At 33.9% G+C, this 15,225-nt stretch overlaps 1 protein-coding gene and 1 pseudogene across 1 annotated transcript; one reads left to right on the forward strand and one right to left on the reverse strand.

Moving 5' to 3' along the window:
• Positions 1-1,605: 1,605 nt before the first annotated feature.
• LOC142640215 (elicitor-responsive protein 3-like) lies at positions 1,606-7,039 on the forward strand. The gene is made up of 5 exons (XM_075814299.1): positions 1,606-1,672; positions 5,411-5,476; positions 5,962-6,088; positions 6,464-6,578; positions 6,806-7,039. Exons 1-5 carry the CDS (start codon positions 1,606-1,608, stop codon positions 7,037-7,039), a joined length of 609 nt encoding a protein of 202 aa, XP_075670414.1.
• Positions 7,040-10,282: 3,243 nt separating this feature from the next.
• Positions 10,283-12,705, reverse strand: LOC142640216 (serine carboxypeptidase-like 18; annotated as a pseudogene).
• Between the last annotated feature and the right edge of the window lie 2,520 nt (positions 12,706-15,225).

The raw sequence follows: 15,225 nt of genomic DNA on the forward strand, positions 1-15,225 counted from the left end.
AGATGTTGATGGATTAAGGCTCAATTGTTTGCACTTCCTGTTATTTCCAATAAAAACATTCAAGATTCAAATCTACTCTCTCTCATTGTAATTATCGAATTAATATATATATATTAATTGATCAATAAAATGCAAAATTTATTATGTTTGTATTAAAGTTAATTGGTAAATGAGAAGATGTAGAAGTTTCAATTTTTAATGGAGAGTTTTGTGGGGGGGGGGGGGGGGGTGAGAGTTAGTGTTTTGCATTGTAACTCCTAATATTTTTTAGAAACTCCTCACCATGATATAATAGATATATTATTTATGTGAATAAATGTGTTATAATTCCCATTAATCTTAAATAATTCCTATAAAGTCCATATAAACCTATTTACAGCATCCCTCAAACAACAATATAAAAACAACAATAGTAGTGAATTCAATAGGTTATAAATTACGCACGGAAACATTAATTCAATAGTCTTGATGATAAAATGGTTTTTTTTTTAATACAAGATAGAGTTTCTACTCTAGCATAATCTAAGTATATATGGGTGTGAAACTTCCTCTTGGAGACATAAACTCTGGCTCTTGCCCCCCCTCCCCCACACCCCACAAATACTTATATTTATGGAATGATTATCGCATCAAAAGTGTGCGGTGGTAATGATAAAATAGTCTTACTTTTTTTTTTGAGGGGGATAAAATAGTCTTACTTAAGTGAGTGAGATGGTCATTTTGATTTTCTTGCTTAGTATAAATGAGTTATTTGGTATCAAAATTAAGAAAAGTAAATTGCACACATGATGCGAAATTAAATAATAATTTGAAATTAGTTTGAATTCTAATTGCATTTCAACTTTAATTTAATAAATATATATGATATCACGATTTGGGGCTAAAAAGGAAAGATATGGGCACATATGCATGAAGTTGCATTAAATGGAAAGAATGTGTGTAAGTTGATTAGTGATGATCAATAAGGTAATAATACTCATTTCTATCTTCTTTCTTTTTAGGGATGACATTTGTATTGTTCTTAATATGTTGTTAATTTTATATTCCATAAATTACAACTTTTTTTCCTTATAAAATGGAAAAAATCATAAACATGGGAAAATTGTAGATTATATGATATACAATTTTTCCATGCATATAAATGGAGCACTTAAATCTAAATCACCAATACCATATTTGGTTGGACAAAAGGGGAGAGAAGGATAGAAAAATGATCTATATATTTTTTTTCTTTTTTTGTTGTGTTAGAATGAAAGAGAGAAAACGAAAGAAAATGCAAAGAGTTCTTTAGATCCTAGTATCCTAGCCTATCACTTAATTAAAAATTTTTTTTTTTTGATAGATATCCTATCACTTAATTAATACATAAATTCCATTTTAAAAATTACAATATCTAAATTACTTTTATACCCTTGAAAATTTACTAGTCAGCATGCCCGTGCGTTTAGATTCCTCGGATAGTCAGTACTGTCAACGTGTTAAAGACAAGTGCTACAATCAGTTACGAACACAAACGCTCCCACAGACATAGAGAGAGAGAGAGAGAGAGACTCTAATCTTCTGACTATTGCTTTTCAATTTCCCAGGTGAGTGATCTCTCCAAAGATGCCACAAGGAACGCTTGAAGTTCTTCTCGTTAGTGCCAAAGACCTCAACGACACCGATTTTTTCTGTAATCCTCTCTCTCTCTCTCTCCCTCTACATATATCATTGCTAGCTGGTTGCTATATCTTTAGTGGATATATACATGAGAAATGATAGAGAGATATGCTTTCTCTTGTTTCATTATATATAGCTGTGGATCGATATAAATTCTGCTTCTGATATATATACATATATATTGCACATATTCTTTCTTGTTATCTTTATTTTTTTATCCGATTGTTTCGGATAGTGAATCAAAGTCTAGACAATCATAATATAGCGGTTGTTGATCTTAATCTAGATCTTTTAGTATATTCTTATCTTATTTGGAGAAACTTCTACACTGACTGAGGTTTTTTTCATTATATAAAAAAATTATGGGAGGGGGATGAGCATTTGGAATCCCTCGCTAATATTATCTTTTGATTGATAAATGTAAAATCTTTCATTATAATTGGCTCTCCTTAGTTTCTTTTTCTTTTTCCTTTTCTTTTTAATCTCTTTTATATTAGTATTAATTCTTTTATTCGAATATACTTATGTGCATATCAAAACTCTAATTTTAAAATTAATTTTATTTCTTAAGTTCTCTTCCAAAAATAATAATGTGCACCATTTTAGGATTATAAATTTCATTTCATTATAATCATATTATGTCATTAGTATGTAGGGATGCTAACAAAATTAATTTTAGAATGAATTTATATTTGAGTTAACTATTTAGTGATAACTTTTTAAAAAGAATTTGGGTTAGTTTCAAATGGGTAATCCTATGGATTGAAATAGCTTTAAATAGGTATAAATTAGTTTTAAATTGTACAGATAGTGATACAAACTTTGAATGCGAATTTGAAATATAATTTAAGACACTTGACCAAAAACTAGAATGGATTAGCTTTTATTTTTATTATTTTTTACTATTAATTAATGAGAATGAAAGGAGTAGGTGGATGTCTTTTAGGTGTAAACCCCAAAGCCACCCTAAGATTGGTACTCTTAATGAATTTGCTTAGTCCTTTTGTCCAGCTTACACTTAAATAAAATTATATAAAGAGACACATAACAATAGTATTATTTTAATATAAGGTGATAGTCAATTGCCACTTGATGGGATTAACATTTATGTTGTAGTGTTCACAAGTGAAGCTAGTGTGATTAGTTAAGTAATGTGTGGCGCTTGGATTGATAAGGAAAAAAAACAAGAGGCTTTCATTTAAGAGAGAGAGTAACTAAGGGCCCGTTTGGTAGAAGAGTTTAAGTAATGTTATTTGAGTGTTTTTGATATACGTTGGGTGAAAAAGTGCGTTGAAATGTGTGTGAGATTATTTAAAATGTAAAAATATGTGTTAAAACTACACAACTAAACAGGGCCTAAAATGCCACAAGTCACTTGTTAGAATACTTACACATGAATGGAGAGATTTGTTGTAACGTTCACATGTGAAGCACGTAATTAATTAAGTATGGAAGTGCCACATTAGAGACAAATGACAAATTAATTGTCAATATAACATAATTGAGTTCAAACCATAGGTTTAAGCTATTGAGTCAAGTGGTGTTTTTATGTATTATATTAACTCTTTATTTGGATTTTCCAATGTTCTATTTCTCAAATAATTTACACATATATAGTTTCCATCAATTTTATATATACGCTAGCACATTTACAAGTTTAAACGAGTCAAGTTGAGGTGTATACTAAAGGTTTAGGAGTGATTTGTTAATTTTATTTGAACACGAGTCACATTTTATTGGAGTCATTTTCTTGTTAAATAAGCTCGAGTTTATTCATGAGTTATTTGATTAATTTATTTTTTCCTAAAATGTAATAAATATCATAATAAAAAAAATTACGCCTTAAATAATCTATGCTAATAAGAAATAATTAATAAATTAAAGTTGAGGTTATATTATATAACTTGATTATATATGATGATTTTTGTTTAAGAACTTATAAAAATTAAATTCACAAACCTTGTATTTTTAAAAATTATATATAATTTTTACTAATATATTGACTATTTATGTTATCAATAAATTATAAAATATAATTAAATATGTTATTTAATTATTTACAAATTTATATAATTCCTTTTCAAATATATGTTATATCATTGAGCTGAGTACGGCTTCATTTTATCTTTATTTGAGTGGATTACTGCTTTTAGTGGGCTTCTTTTTTCTTCTTTGATGAATTTTCTAGATTTTTGCAGTTTTGTATGGCATTTTGTTTTCCTTTGTGCACTCCTTGTGTACCCAGGTAACTGTTTTCGATGTACCTTTATTTTGTACTTCCTTCATCTTAATTTGTTTGTCTTGTTTGAAAAGTCAAATTTTTTAAGGGAACATCATTTATTGTCTTGTTTGTTTTATAAAAATATATAAGTTTACAAAACTACCCTTAAATAAAATTTTCAGTTTTTTTTTTAAGAGTTATTCTTAATGAGGCAACTAAAAAGATGCCTCAATTAGATTGATTTTTTTAAATATTTGTTAGTTTTCTTTTCAAATAGTTTTGAAAATAAAGTAGGGGTATAATAAGAACATTAGTAAATTAATGACATTTATTTTTAGAAATATGACAATATTTTGGGACATTCCAAAATAGAATAGATGACAAACAAAGTGGGATAGAGGGAGTATTTTTCAATAAAGTTTCATTTACCTATTAATATATGAGGTGCTACGTCCACAACATTTTTACAACAAATCATAGGTGGTTAGTTGTTATTGGTTCAAATTTGAACCTAACACTAAGATTACTTTTTTGCCCCAACAATAACAACCAGTAACATCCTGCCACTTAGGATTTGTTGTAAAAATGTTGTGGACATATAATTTCTCTTAATATATATATATATATATATATATATATATATAAACATATTATATACATTCTCAAATTAACATCATACTCACAAGTTTATTTATGAATATATTACTACATTTGAATTTGTCTCATTTAATGCTTGAGTCTAATATGTTTGGGGTTCAACGAGTAATGCCAAAAATAGTTGCTTCTCTTCTTTTTGCATGAAGGAATTAGTTGGGAAAATTTTCTTTAAAATGTCTGGAATATGGTACTGGCTAGTTTTATGTGGTTAATTTAGAGGGAATGCAATTCCCATATTCCCGTACACTTGAAAATATTGAGAGATCTGTAAATCTGTCGAAATTTGACTTTGTTTGGTTGGTTTTGTACTTGTAGTTTGCGCATTATATTTCCATGTTCGATTTCCTAATTTCTGTTGTCTCATCTCTTTATTATTTTGTTTGTATTTGCTTCAAGTGTAGTGGGTTTACTGTCATAAATGCATTGTACTTTTCTAATCGATAAAACTTCTACAGGTTATTAAAAAAAAATGGTTGAGTCTAAAATTAAGTTGAGACTTGTTTGTTTGATAAATAAACATAAACAAACTTTTTTTCTTAGTTGGGTCTAAATTATTCATAAACAACTAACTTTGATAATTGATAGTACTAGTTGACACAAACACCTGGAGAGAGAGAAGCCACATTATATTTCACTTGGCAACAGCTATGCAACTGTAATAAGTAGGGTAGAGTTTCATACAAGCCTTTTTAATCAATTGATTTTAAATGTTTGGATCTCTATGAGTATTTTTTATTATTATTTAAGGTTGGACCTTGGTGTGATGACAAAGACAATGTTTGTGATAATTAAACATGATTTTATTCATTTTGAATTTGAATGGAAATCAAGAATTGATGTAAATTATTTGATGGATTGAGTGTTGATGAGCAGCCAAGATGGATCCCTTTGTCATTCTAACTTGCCGGACACAGGAACAGAGAAGCACTGTATCATCAGGTACATTTTTAGCCATCTTTTTGATACAAGATAAAAATCATACTCTAGTCTAATCTAAATGTATATGTGTGTGAAGTTCAATTCTGGAGACTTGAATCCAAGCTTTTACCTCCCCATACTCTACAAGCACTTGTACTTGTGGAGTGACTATCGCACTAAGGGTGTGCGGTGGTAACTATCTTTTATATTGGATTAGTTGTTTGCCTTTATTTTTGGGCATGAAACTCGCTTTTAGAATATATATATATATACTCACACACACACACACACTCTCTGTAAACTAAGCAATCTTATCCAAATTCTAAAGTAGATCAATTTGTCAATAAATTCACTGGTACATTTTTTTAACTTTTTTTTTAATTTTATTTTAGAAGAAAGGTACACTTAACTTGATTATGTTCAAGTATAATTATATACCGTAGTGTCGTCAAGCAAATATTATGTTGTCTTTTATAATTTATGAACCTAATAAATGGTACATACAGGTCAAGGATCTGAACCACATTGGAACGAGAACTTCGTTTTCACAATCAGTGATGGTGCTTCAGAACTCAATCTGAAGATAATGGACAAAGATACTTTCACTAAGGATGATTTTGTAGGAGAAGCTACGTGAGTTATCATTCTTTCAACGTGTACTTTTTTTTTTAATAGAATACCGTGTATATTTATGTTTATATATTGTTTTTATGTTTTGTAAAGTATTAGGGAAAAAAAAATTCTTGATATAATAATTATTATTATTTTTGGATAAGTAAGATTGAGAAAATTACAAAGGCCTATTAGAATCAATAATCTTTAATTTTCACTCCAAAAGCCAAACTGCAATTTAAATAACAGTTAGATTTCATGTCGTTTTCATTAATAGGAAAATAAGCTTGACCCTCGTAGAGTACTTATGTCAAACATACCTTAATTACTTAAATATAATATTGCTTTATTACTTATAAAAAAAATAATAAATAATTTTGCTTCATCACCCTGCAGCATTCCTTTAGAGCCACTGTTCATGGAAGGAAGTCTCCCGCCAACTGCATACAGTGTTGTCAAGGACGGAGAATATTGCGGAGAAATCAGAGTTGGCCTGACTTTCACTCCCGAGGTTTCTCTTATTTTTTATTTTTTTTACGACTTTATTATCAGTCACCTGTTTAACAATATAGCAATAGGAGCTTATTTAAATTTGATGGAGAGAGAGAGAGAGAGAGAGAGAGAGACAGCAATGTAATCTGCATCTATTCATTGTTGTCACTTTGAACAACACAATAACTGAAATCTCATGTGTGCATTGTTAATGCCCAAGCTTCATACCTCGATTACTTGTTGCAGAGCGAGAGTTGTCGAGGACAGGGGTGCTGTGAAGAGGAGGTGAACTATGGTGGATGGAAAGAATCATCAAGAAAAGAGGAGACCTTTGATGGATGGAAAGAATCCTCAATGGAGGTGAAATATAGTGGATGGAAAGAATCATCAAGAGAAGAGAAAAGCTATGGTGGATGGAAAGAATTATCAAGGGAAGAGGAGAGCTATGGGGGATGGAAAGAATCCACTTACCAGGATTGACCTTCCTTTCACTTCGCTAGTTTTTATGATACCTTATGTTTTGCAGTGTGACTGTGTGAGGTTTGTTTAAACTTGCACCGGCTGATGCTGGAATGAACAAAGAATGCCCAGTTTTTTAAATTATCAATAATTCTTTCATGTTGTACTGTTGTTGTGCCATCTCTGGTTTTGCTTCGAGTTGTTCATTCAAACCAAGTGTTTGTATGGAAAGAATTGTCCTACTAGCTAGGAGTCACTTTGAGCTTTGTTGGTCTATAATTAATTTCCCTTTTGAATCTATTGCTCACTAGTTACTTGATGTTTGAATGAACAAAGAGAAGCCATCAGAAATTCCATTCTGTTGTGTGGTCGTGCTACTCAAATTCCTTTCTTTTTTTTCTTTTTTTTGAGAAACCAGTAAGGAAATTTTATTAAGCTAAATCAAAAAGTAAAACATCATCCAAATCACGTGAAAGGTCTTTCAACCACACATTAGTATTTGCAGATAAAACTGCTCGACGCGCGAGAGCATGAGCTAACTTATTACTCCCACGCTTAACATGAACAAAATTACAGCAAGACAAAGAAGAAGACAACAATTTAATCTCATCAATAATATGCCCATAAGGAGCCTTGGAGGGTTTAGAGGTGTTGATGGCCTTGATAAATTGTAGAGAATCACCTTCCACCACAGCCCGAAGAATACAGATTTCCTTGGCAAACGAGACAGCCCTACGAGCAGCTAGAGCCTCCACCATCACCACCGAGCTAGGGAGCCTAATCCTCTGACTAAGCGCACCAATAATTAGACCTGCAGAGTCCCTAATCGCCACCCCTAACCCTACAAAAGCTTGGTCTTCAAAAATTGCCCCGTTGAAATTGACTTTATGCATACCCTCAGCTGGCGGAGACCATTTAACAACCTCCCTAAGCATGCTCCTTCTCAGTTGCAGCTTTTGCACATCATGAAATTCCCACAAGAGAGCTGGAGCTCGATCCACCACATCCCAAACATCCCAAACAGACTGATGCACCCTTAATCTGTTCTACCGTTCCCAAATGGCCCAAGCTATCATGGAAAAGAGAGCAACCTTACAGGGAGTAGCATTCTGCAGCATGTAGAAAACCAATTCTTCAAAAGTAGATAGCTTTTGAGCACGAAGAAACGCAAAGGAAGGTGTAGACATCCAAATCGGCTTCACACTATCACAAAGCCATAAGGCGTGAATGCTATCCTCCACCCTGACCTCGCATAGACCACATAGACCGTCTGAAACGACACACCTCTTCACCAAGTTCTTCTTAGTAGACAGAGACTCACCAACAGCCCTCGAAATGAAATGACGCACTTTGTTTGGCACCTCCATACTCCAAACCCCCTTTCACAACCTCTTGCTTGCATCAACATTAGAAGAACTAGGCAGGTCCTGAGACTGAGCCGTTGCCAGAAGACGATATGCCGAACAAACCGAATAACAACCATCCGAAGTGTGAGGCCAGATCAATAAATCAGAATTGTGATGAGCACTAAGAGGAATGCTCATAATACAGTCAGCCTCCCGTGGAAGAAATTGTCTATCAATAAGCATGGAATCCCAACTTTTTGTTCCTGGGATGAACAAATCCTGAACCACTTCCAAAGAATGATCCAACTGAGGAGACAAAACCTTCCCACCCCCTGAAGATGGAATCCAACGATGCTACCAAATCCGAATATCCTTACCATCCCCAATCCTCCACCCGGCTCCATTAGAAATCACTTCCCTCGCCTGCATGATACTCTTCCCAGCAAATGAGCACCTCAGATTGAGAACAGCCCCAAAAATGTCGCCAAAAGGAAAGTATTTAGCGCTAAACACCTTGTATAACAGAGTCTCCTTTTCATGGAATAGACGCCACACTTGTTTCTCAAGCAACGCATCATTAAATTGTCAGAGATCTCAGAACCCTATACCACCTACCGACTTAGAAGAGCACAGCTTCTCCGAACGCACCCGAACGCACCCAATGAATTTTTCGAGAGTTCTCAGCACACCCCCACCAAAATTTTCGAATCATTGCCTCAATATCTTTTAGAAGTCCAATAGGTAAGCGAAACACACTCATGGAATATGTAGGGATCGATTGGACCACGGCTTTGATCATCACCTCTTTTCCGGCTTGAGACAATAACTTCTCATTCCACCCTTGCATTTTAGCCCAAATGCATTCCTTGACTTTATTAAAGCAAGCTTTTTTCTAGTGACCCACAAACGAAGGAAGCCCTAGGTATTTCTCATAATCTTTGATGATCGGGACACCCAACATCACTCTCAAAGTCTCCTTTGCCTCCTCCGAGGTGTTTTGACTAAAAAAGGCTATAGTTTTCTCAGTATTCACTTTTTGCCCCGAAGCCGCTTCATACCATGAAAGGATTTGAAAAAATCTACCACACTCTAAAGAATTGGCCCTGCAAAATAGTAGACAGTCATCCACAAAAAACAGGTGAGTAATTTTTGGTCCAGCTCTACACAAAGAGTATCCTCTAATCTCTCCATCATTGGCTGCTTTAGAAAGTAAAGCATGAAGCCCCTCGGCACAAAAAAGAAAGAGAAAAGGAGATAAAGGATCCTCTTGGCAAAGACCTTGAGAGGGTCTAATCAAACCCTTAGGCTCTCCATTAACTAAAACCGAGTATGAGACCATGGTGATATATTCCATGATCATTTTCACCCAAGACTCCTGAAAACCTATCTTCAAGAGAATTTTTTTTTCAGGATAAGCCACTCCACCCTATCATAGGCTTTGCTCATGTCAAGCTTCAAAACCATATACCCTTCCTTCCCTGAGTATTGGGTCTTCATGTGGTGCAACGACTTAAATGCAATTAAAATATTATCTGTAATCAATCGATCCGCAATGAAAGCACTTTGGGCTTCAGAGATAATAAAATTATGAATGGGCTTCAACCTATTTGCTATGACTTTGCTAAGAATTGAAGAATAGAAGATGTGATAAATGGTATATTGTAAAATGATGTGTTAAAATAATAAAGTAAGTTTTTGGTGTGTCAAAATGACATTTTTTATAAGAGAGCTGATGGTGTTGCTCTAACATTCACTTCAAACTTGAGGACTAATTACGCTCGGTAAACTTTAGAGGCCAATAGTGTAGTTTCATCTAAAATTTAACACAAACATTTGTAAAATTCATTTAATTAAATTTATGGAATCCTTAACATTTCTCATGTGTAAGCTACAACAAGTAATTACTACAACGCAAAACTTAATTAGAGAAGAAGGGTATAGCTAGGAACCTGAAAACCAAGATTTGCAAGCCTGAGTTGGTAAGATTTTTATGATAGGGGACAGCATCAATGGTGTCAGCTGTGCAATCCAAGGTAATGTTGCACCTAAAGAATTCTTTAACTGTTCCCAGTTGTCATAATACAAACACCTTAGCCCATGAGCTTTTATAAAACCAATTACAATGCCATTGCACCTTATAGTCTCATGAAGCATGCACCTACGGGTCGAACATGAAGAGCATCTTGGACACTTTTATAGTTTGTCCATATGTCAGAGCAAATAATCAAAATTCTGCCAAAATAAAGTGACAAATAAATAAAATTAGATTCACATGATCCGTATAGTCTTGCAATATAAAAAAGATAGTGTTTATTACACACCCTATTGCACACACTGTTATACACTTATTTTTTGAATTGAAATCGTAACTTGAATACATGATTTCAAAACTGAAATTATGTTTTCAATTCACGATATCAGTTCAAAAAAAATGTATTTAACAGGGTGTGAGTATCAGTATTTATTCATATAAAAAACCCCCTAGAGAGAGAGAGTGAGAGAGAGATTTACTTTGCACCAAAAATCGCTGGTTGGTAGAATGAAATTGTTTGAGTTTTCGCTGAGAAATCGTTGGGGTCTTTCTTCTTTTGCTTTCGGCAACACATAAGCACAAACCGGTTCAAGTATATCTTTTGGACTTATTAGCTCTATGCACTAAATATTCAGATCACTGGTTATTGCTAAGCATAGAGTTTGATAAAGAAAAAACTGTAATCTTCTAGTAAACAAAACTTCTAATTCTTCAAACCTGGGATATTGCTGATAGTGCCTCTGTACAGTTTGCATTGGTTGAATCAATGTAATTCCCATGGCAACTAGTTTTGGCTGACTGAAATAAAAAATAATCAAGAAAAGATAAAACTGATAATTTAAATATATTAAAAAAGGTAGTTTTGTTACATAAACTTGATTGTAAAATTCTCGAATTAATTTCACAATCAAGTTTGTGTGTAACAGAGTGTGTGTTATTTATCCTTTAAAAAAAAAAAAAAAACTAACACCAATAGTTAGAAACTTAGAATTAAGTTTTGGCTGATTACCTCATACATTGCATCCGATATCAATGCCATCCGGTGTGCGAATGATATTCTTGTGTTCGTTTCGAGATTAGTATTTGTATGTGGGCATCCAATCGAGAATCCCTGACATTATTTATTTTAGAGGACAGTATATTTTTATTGAAAAGCAAAACGGACAGCATAAAAGGGTGACTGAATGTGGTTTGATCATGTACTTTGAGATTCACAAGAGGCTCAGTTCCTGCTTGGTTTCCTGGAAAATCAATAAAAGAGAACCAAGTATAAGTATGTGATGCGTAATAAGTTTACCATATTGGCTTGGTTTTGATGAGAAAACCTTCTTATTAGATGTAGGTTATCAATGTAAATTACCATTTATGATATCTTGAGCAAGAATTGGAGTAACTATTCCTACATATGAATCACTTCCAAGATAGACTGGATTAGTCACAAAATCCGGGCGTTCGCTCAACCACTGTATCGTATATAAACAGTACGTTGTTAAGTAATATAAAGATTCGGTAATACAATTTGGAATGTTTTGCAGTAAATAATAGGACTAAGTAAAAAAAAAAGTTTTATAATTTCAATTTTCAACCCAATAAGCAATTTTGTTTTGGGCATGAATTACACACATTTCTTAGAAACTCATATGTCTGTGCCGCTGAGTTTGTGTCTGTTGTGTTCCAAGCCTCTTGGGTTGTTGCATATGAAAAGCCAGCACCCACAGGTGCATCCAAAAATATTATGTTGGCAGTCTGGAAAAGAATAGCAAGTATATATAACAAGGCAAAAGTCGTACGAAAAAAATGGACTCTACAACCAAAAATGAAACAATGCAACCGTGAGAAACAATTTTGTACCTTTGTCCATGTGTTTGGTTCATATATCAATGTGGGTAAGCCCCCAGTGTAATCAGTGATATTGAATTTTAATGGGCCTATAACAAAACATAAACATAATTTACTTTAGCACAATAATAAATCAAGGCCATAAACATCGCTTTAGCTCTATGTTGAAGATCCAATCAAGTTGCATATATTAGTCATATTTGGAAGGTTGATAAGGTGGACAAACAATTTGGACGGGAGGTGCACTACATTGTATTAATCATCAGAACAATAGGGTGTCCTGGTCTAGCAGATGGCTCTGCCTTAGGGTGTCCTGGTCTAGCAGGAGGTGGTGGACTCCTTAAAAGGGTTTTGTAGGGCTATAGAGTGGGCAAACAGCTTACATGCTGAGCTTTGGACTGTGCGGGCTGGCTTTGCCTATGCATCCAACTCCAAATTCTTGAAACATGGATAGAACTTGATGCTAACATTGCCCCTCTTGCTGATTATGCCCCTATGGTTGATGACTGCAGGAACTTAATGAACCAGATTCCCAAGTGGAAGCTGAAGCACTGCTTTAGGGAAGCAAATGATTGTGCCGACCAACTTGCAAGAATGGCACTCCTCATGTGGAGTTGTCCTCGCTATTACTATATTACCTTACTGACCTCGAATGTAATAGACTATATACTAATACTGGCCCTAGGGTTGTGTAATTCTGCTTCTGTTATATATTCCTTATTACCGTAATATATATCTACAATATAATTTGTATTAGGCGCAAATGCACTTTTAGTCCCTATATTTTGGGGTTTTTCATTTTGGTCCCTACATTTTATTTTTACCACTTTTAGTCCCTAAACTAATTAACGCGTAACATTTAAGTCATTACCGTCACCCAACTTACAGAAAATGTTGACGTGGCTGACGGCACAGTAAAATAATAATTAAAAAAATATATTTTAGCATTAAAAAATTGCTACCTCAGAGTCTAAATTAATTTTAATTAAATAAAAAAAATTAAAAACAAAATTATTTTGTATGCATCAAAATCAAAACTCACTAACAAACCCGAAATTTTTTCATACAAATTAGATCTGTTGCAACTAAAACTAACCCAACTACCCATATGGCAAACCCAGTACAGTTGCAACCTAGATCCGATTTTCATGCTATCACAGACTCGTGGGTTTGGATCTAATTGTGGTGGTGCGGTACTCACTCCGTCAGATTTGCACAGATGAGAGAAACCAAACAATAGGAGAAAAGAAAAAAAAAATGAAGTGAGGGATTTTTGTGGTTTAGGTTGAAGATTGAAGGGTAGAAAAGATTAGATCTTTGTTGATTTGTGTGATTTGTTCAAGCGCTTTGACGGCGTCGACGAAGAGGGAGAGTTCATCGCGTTGCCGCCACTGGGTTTGATTGGATTTGGGTTTAGAGCTTCTTCGCTTTTCTCACGCAAAGCGAAACCGATACAATTTGTGTTATTTGTTCAAGCGCTTCGACGTCATCAGCGAAGAGGGAGAGTTCAACGCGCCGCCGCCGCCACTGGGTTTGATCGGATCTGGGTTTAGAGCTTCTCCGCCTCTCTCACGCAAAGCGAAGCCAATACGATCGGCAAAAACCCCTCAGTCCTCGCCGTGTTCGAGGACCGCCGTCGCGAGCTTCACACCACTCGGTCTCCTCAGTTTCTCAGCCTCAGGAACCAGCACGGTCTTTGGTTCGATTCCGATTACGGCTCCGATGTCATTATCAGTCTTCTTGATACTAGTATCTGGCTAGAGCGGCGTAGCTTTTCTGATAGGAATCTTGGTCCGGTTTCGTCTCAGTGGAAGGGAGCTTGTTGGTGGGTGCTGGGTTCAACTAGGTTTGTTGGTTGGGATTGCAGGGTTTGTTGCTGTTGTTGTTGGTCTGATCGGTGTGGGTTTGTTGTTGTTGGTTTGGGTGTGGTTTCGTGTGGGTTTTCTGTGTTTGCTCTTGTTCATGCTCTTTGATTTGGTGATGTTCATTTTTTATTACCTGTAGGTTTGATGTTCATGTTCTTGATTCTGGGTTTGATGTTGTTGCTAGGTTTGATGTTCAATTCATGTAATTTTTTGTTTTAACTTTTTTTATTTAATTAAAATTAATTTAGACGCTGAGGTGGCAATTTTTTAATGTCAAAATAGATTTTTTAATTATTATTTTATTGTGCCATCAGCCACGTTAGTATTTTCAGTTAGTTGGGTGACGGTAAGAACTTAAATGTCACGCGTTAATTGGTTTAGGAACTAAAAATGGTAAAAATAAAATGTACGGACCAAAATGGAAAAATCTCAAAATTGAGGGACTAAAAGTGTATTTACGCCTTTGTATTAAAACAATTTTTTTGAAGTATTAAAACAGGGGTACAAATGTAATTACAATATCTTGCCGAGTAGACTAAATTAGCCCTTTGTTTTTCCCCCTTGAAGAGGGATTGGCCACAACATTGCTAACTTAAAAAAAAAAAAAAAAAAAAAAAAAAAAAAAAAAAAAAAAAAAAACTATTTCAAACCAAACTTCAACTTGGAATTAAAAATGGAAAGAGTTATAATTTAGAGGGGTGCTACATATTTTACATTTTTACAAAAAATCATAAGTGGTAAGTTGTTATTGGTTTTAATTTGAATCTACAACTTAAATTACTTTTTTACACATCTATAACAACTAATAACAACTTACCACTAATGATTTTTTGTAAAAATATTGTGAACATTGCGTTTCTCTATAATTTAATGTTTAATATTAACTTCATAATATTTAATTTAAACCATAAAATAAATAATTTTCTTTTGAAACACGAATCATTAAATGGATATATTTCAAATAAAGATGATCCTAATACCATAAATTCACCCTTCGCATGTATATACGTTTAAGATGTATGTTGAAATTTGGAATAAAAATGTTTCGTGCCACTTTTGAGTATTTCACTTTATGCTGCTACAGTACTGTAAAAGAAGAGAGGAGACAGATGGCTCAATTATTGT

This window comes from Castanea sativa, chromosome 6, assembly GCF_040712315.1.
Source record: "Castanea sativa cultivar Marrone di Chiusa Pesio chromosome 6, ASM4071231v1".
Taxonomy (NCBI): domain Eukaryota; kingdom Viridiplantae; phylum Streptophyta; class Magnoliopsida; order Fagales; family Fagaceae; genus Castanea; species Castanea sativa.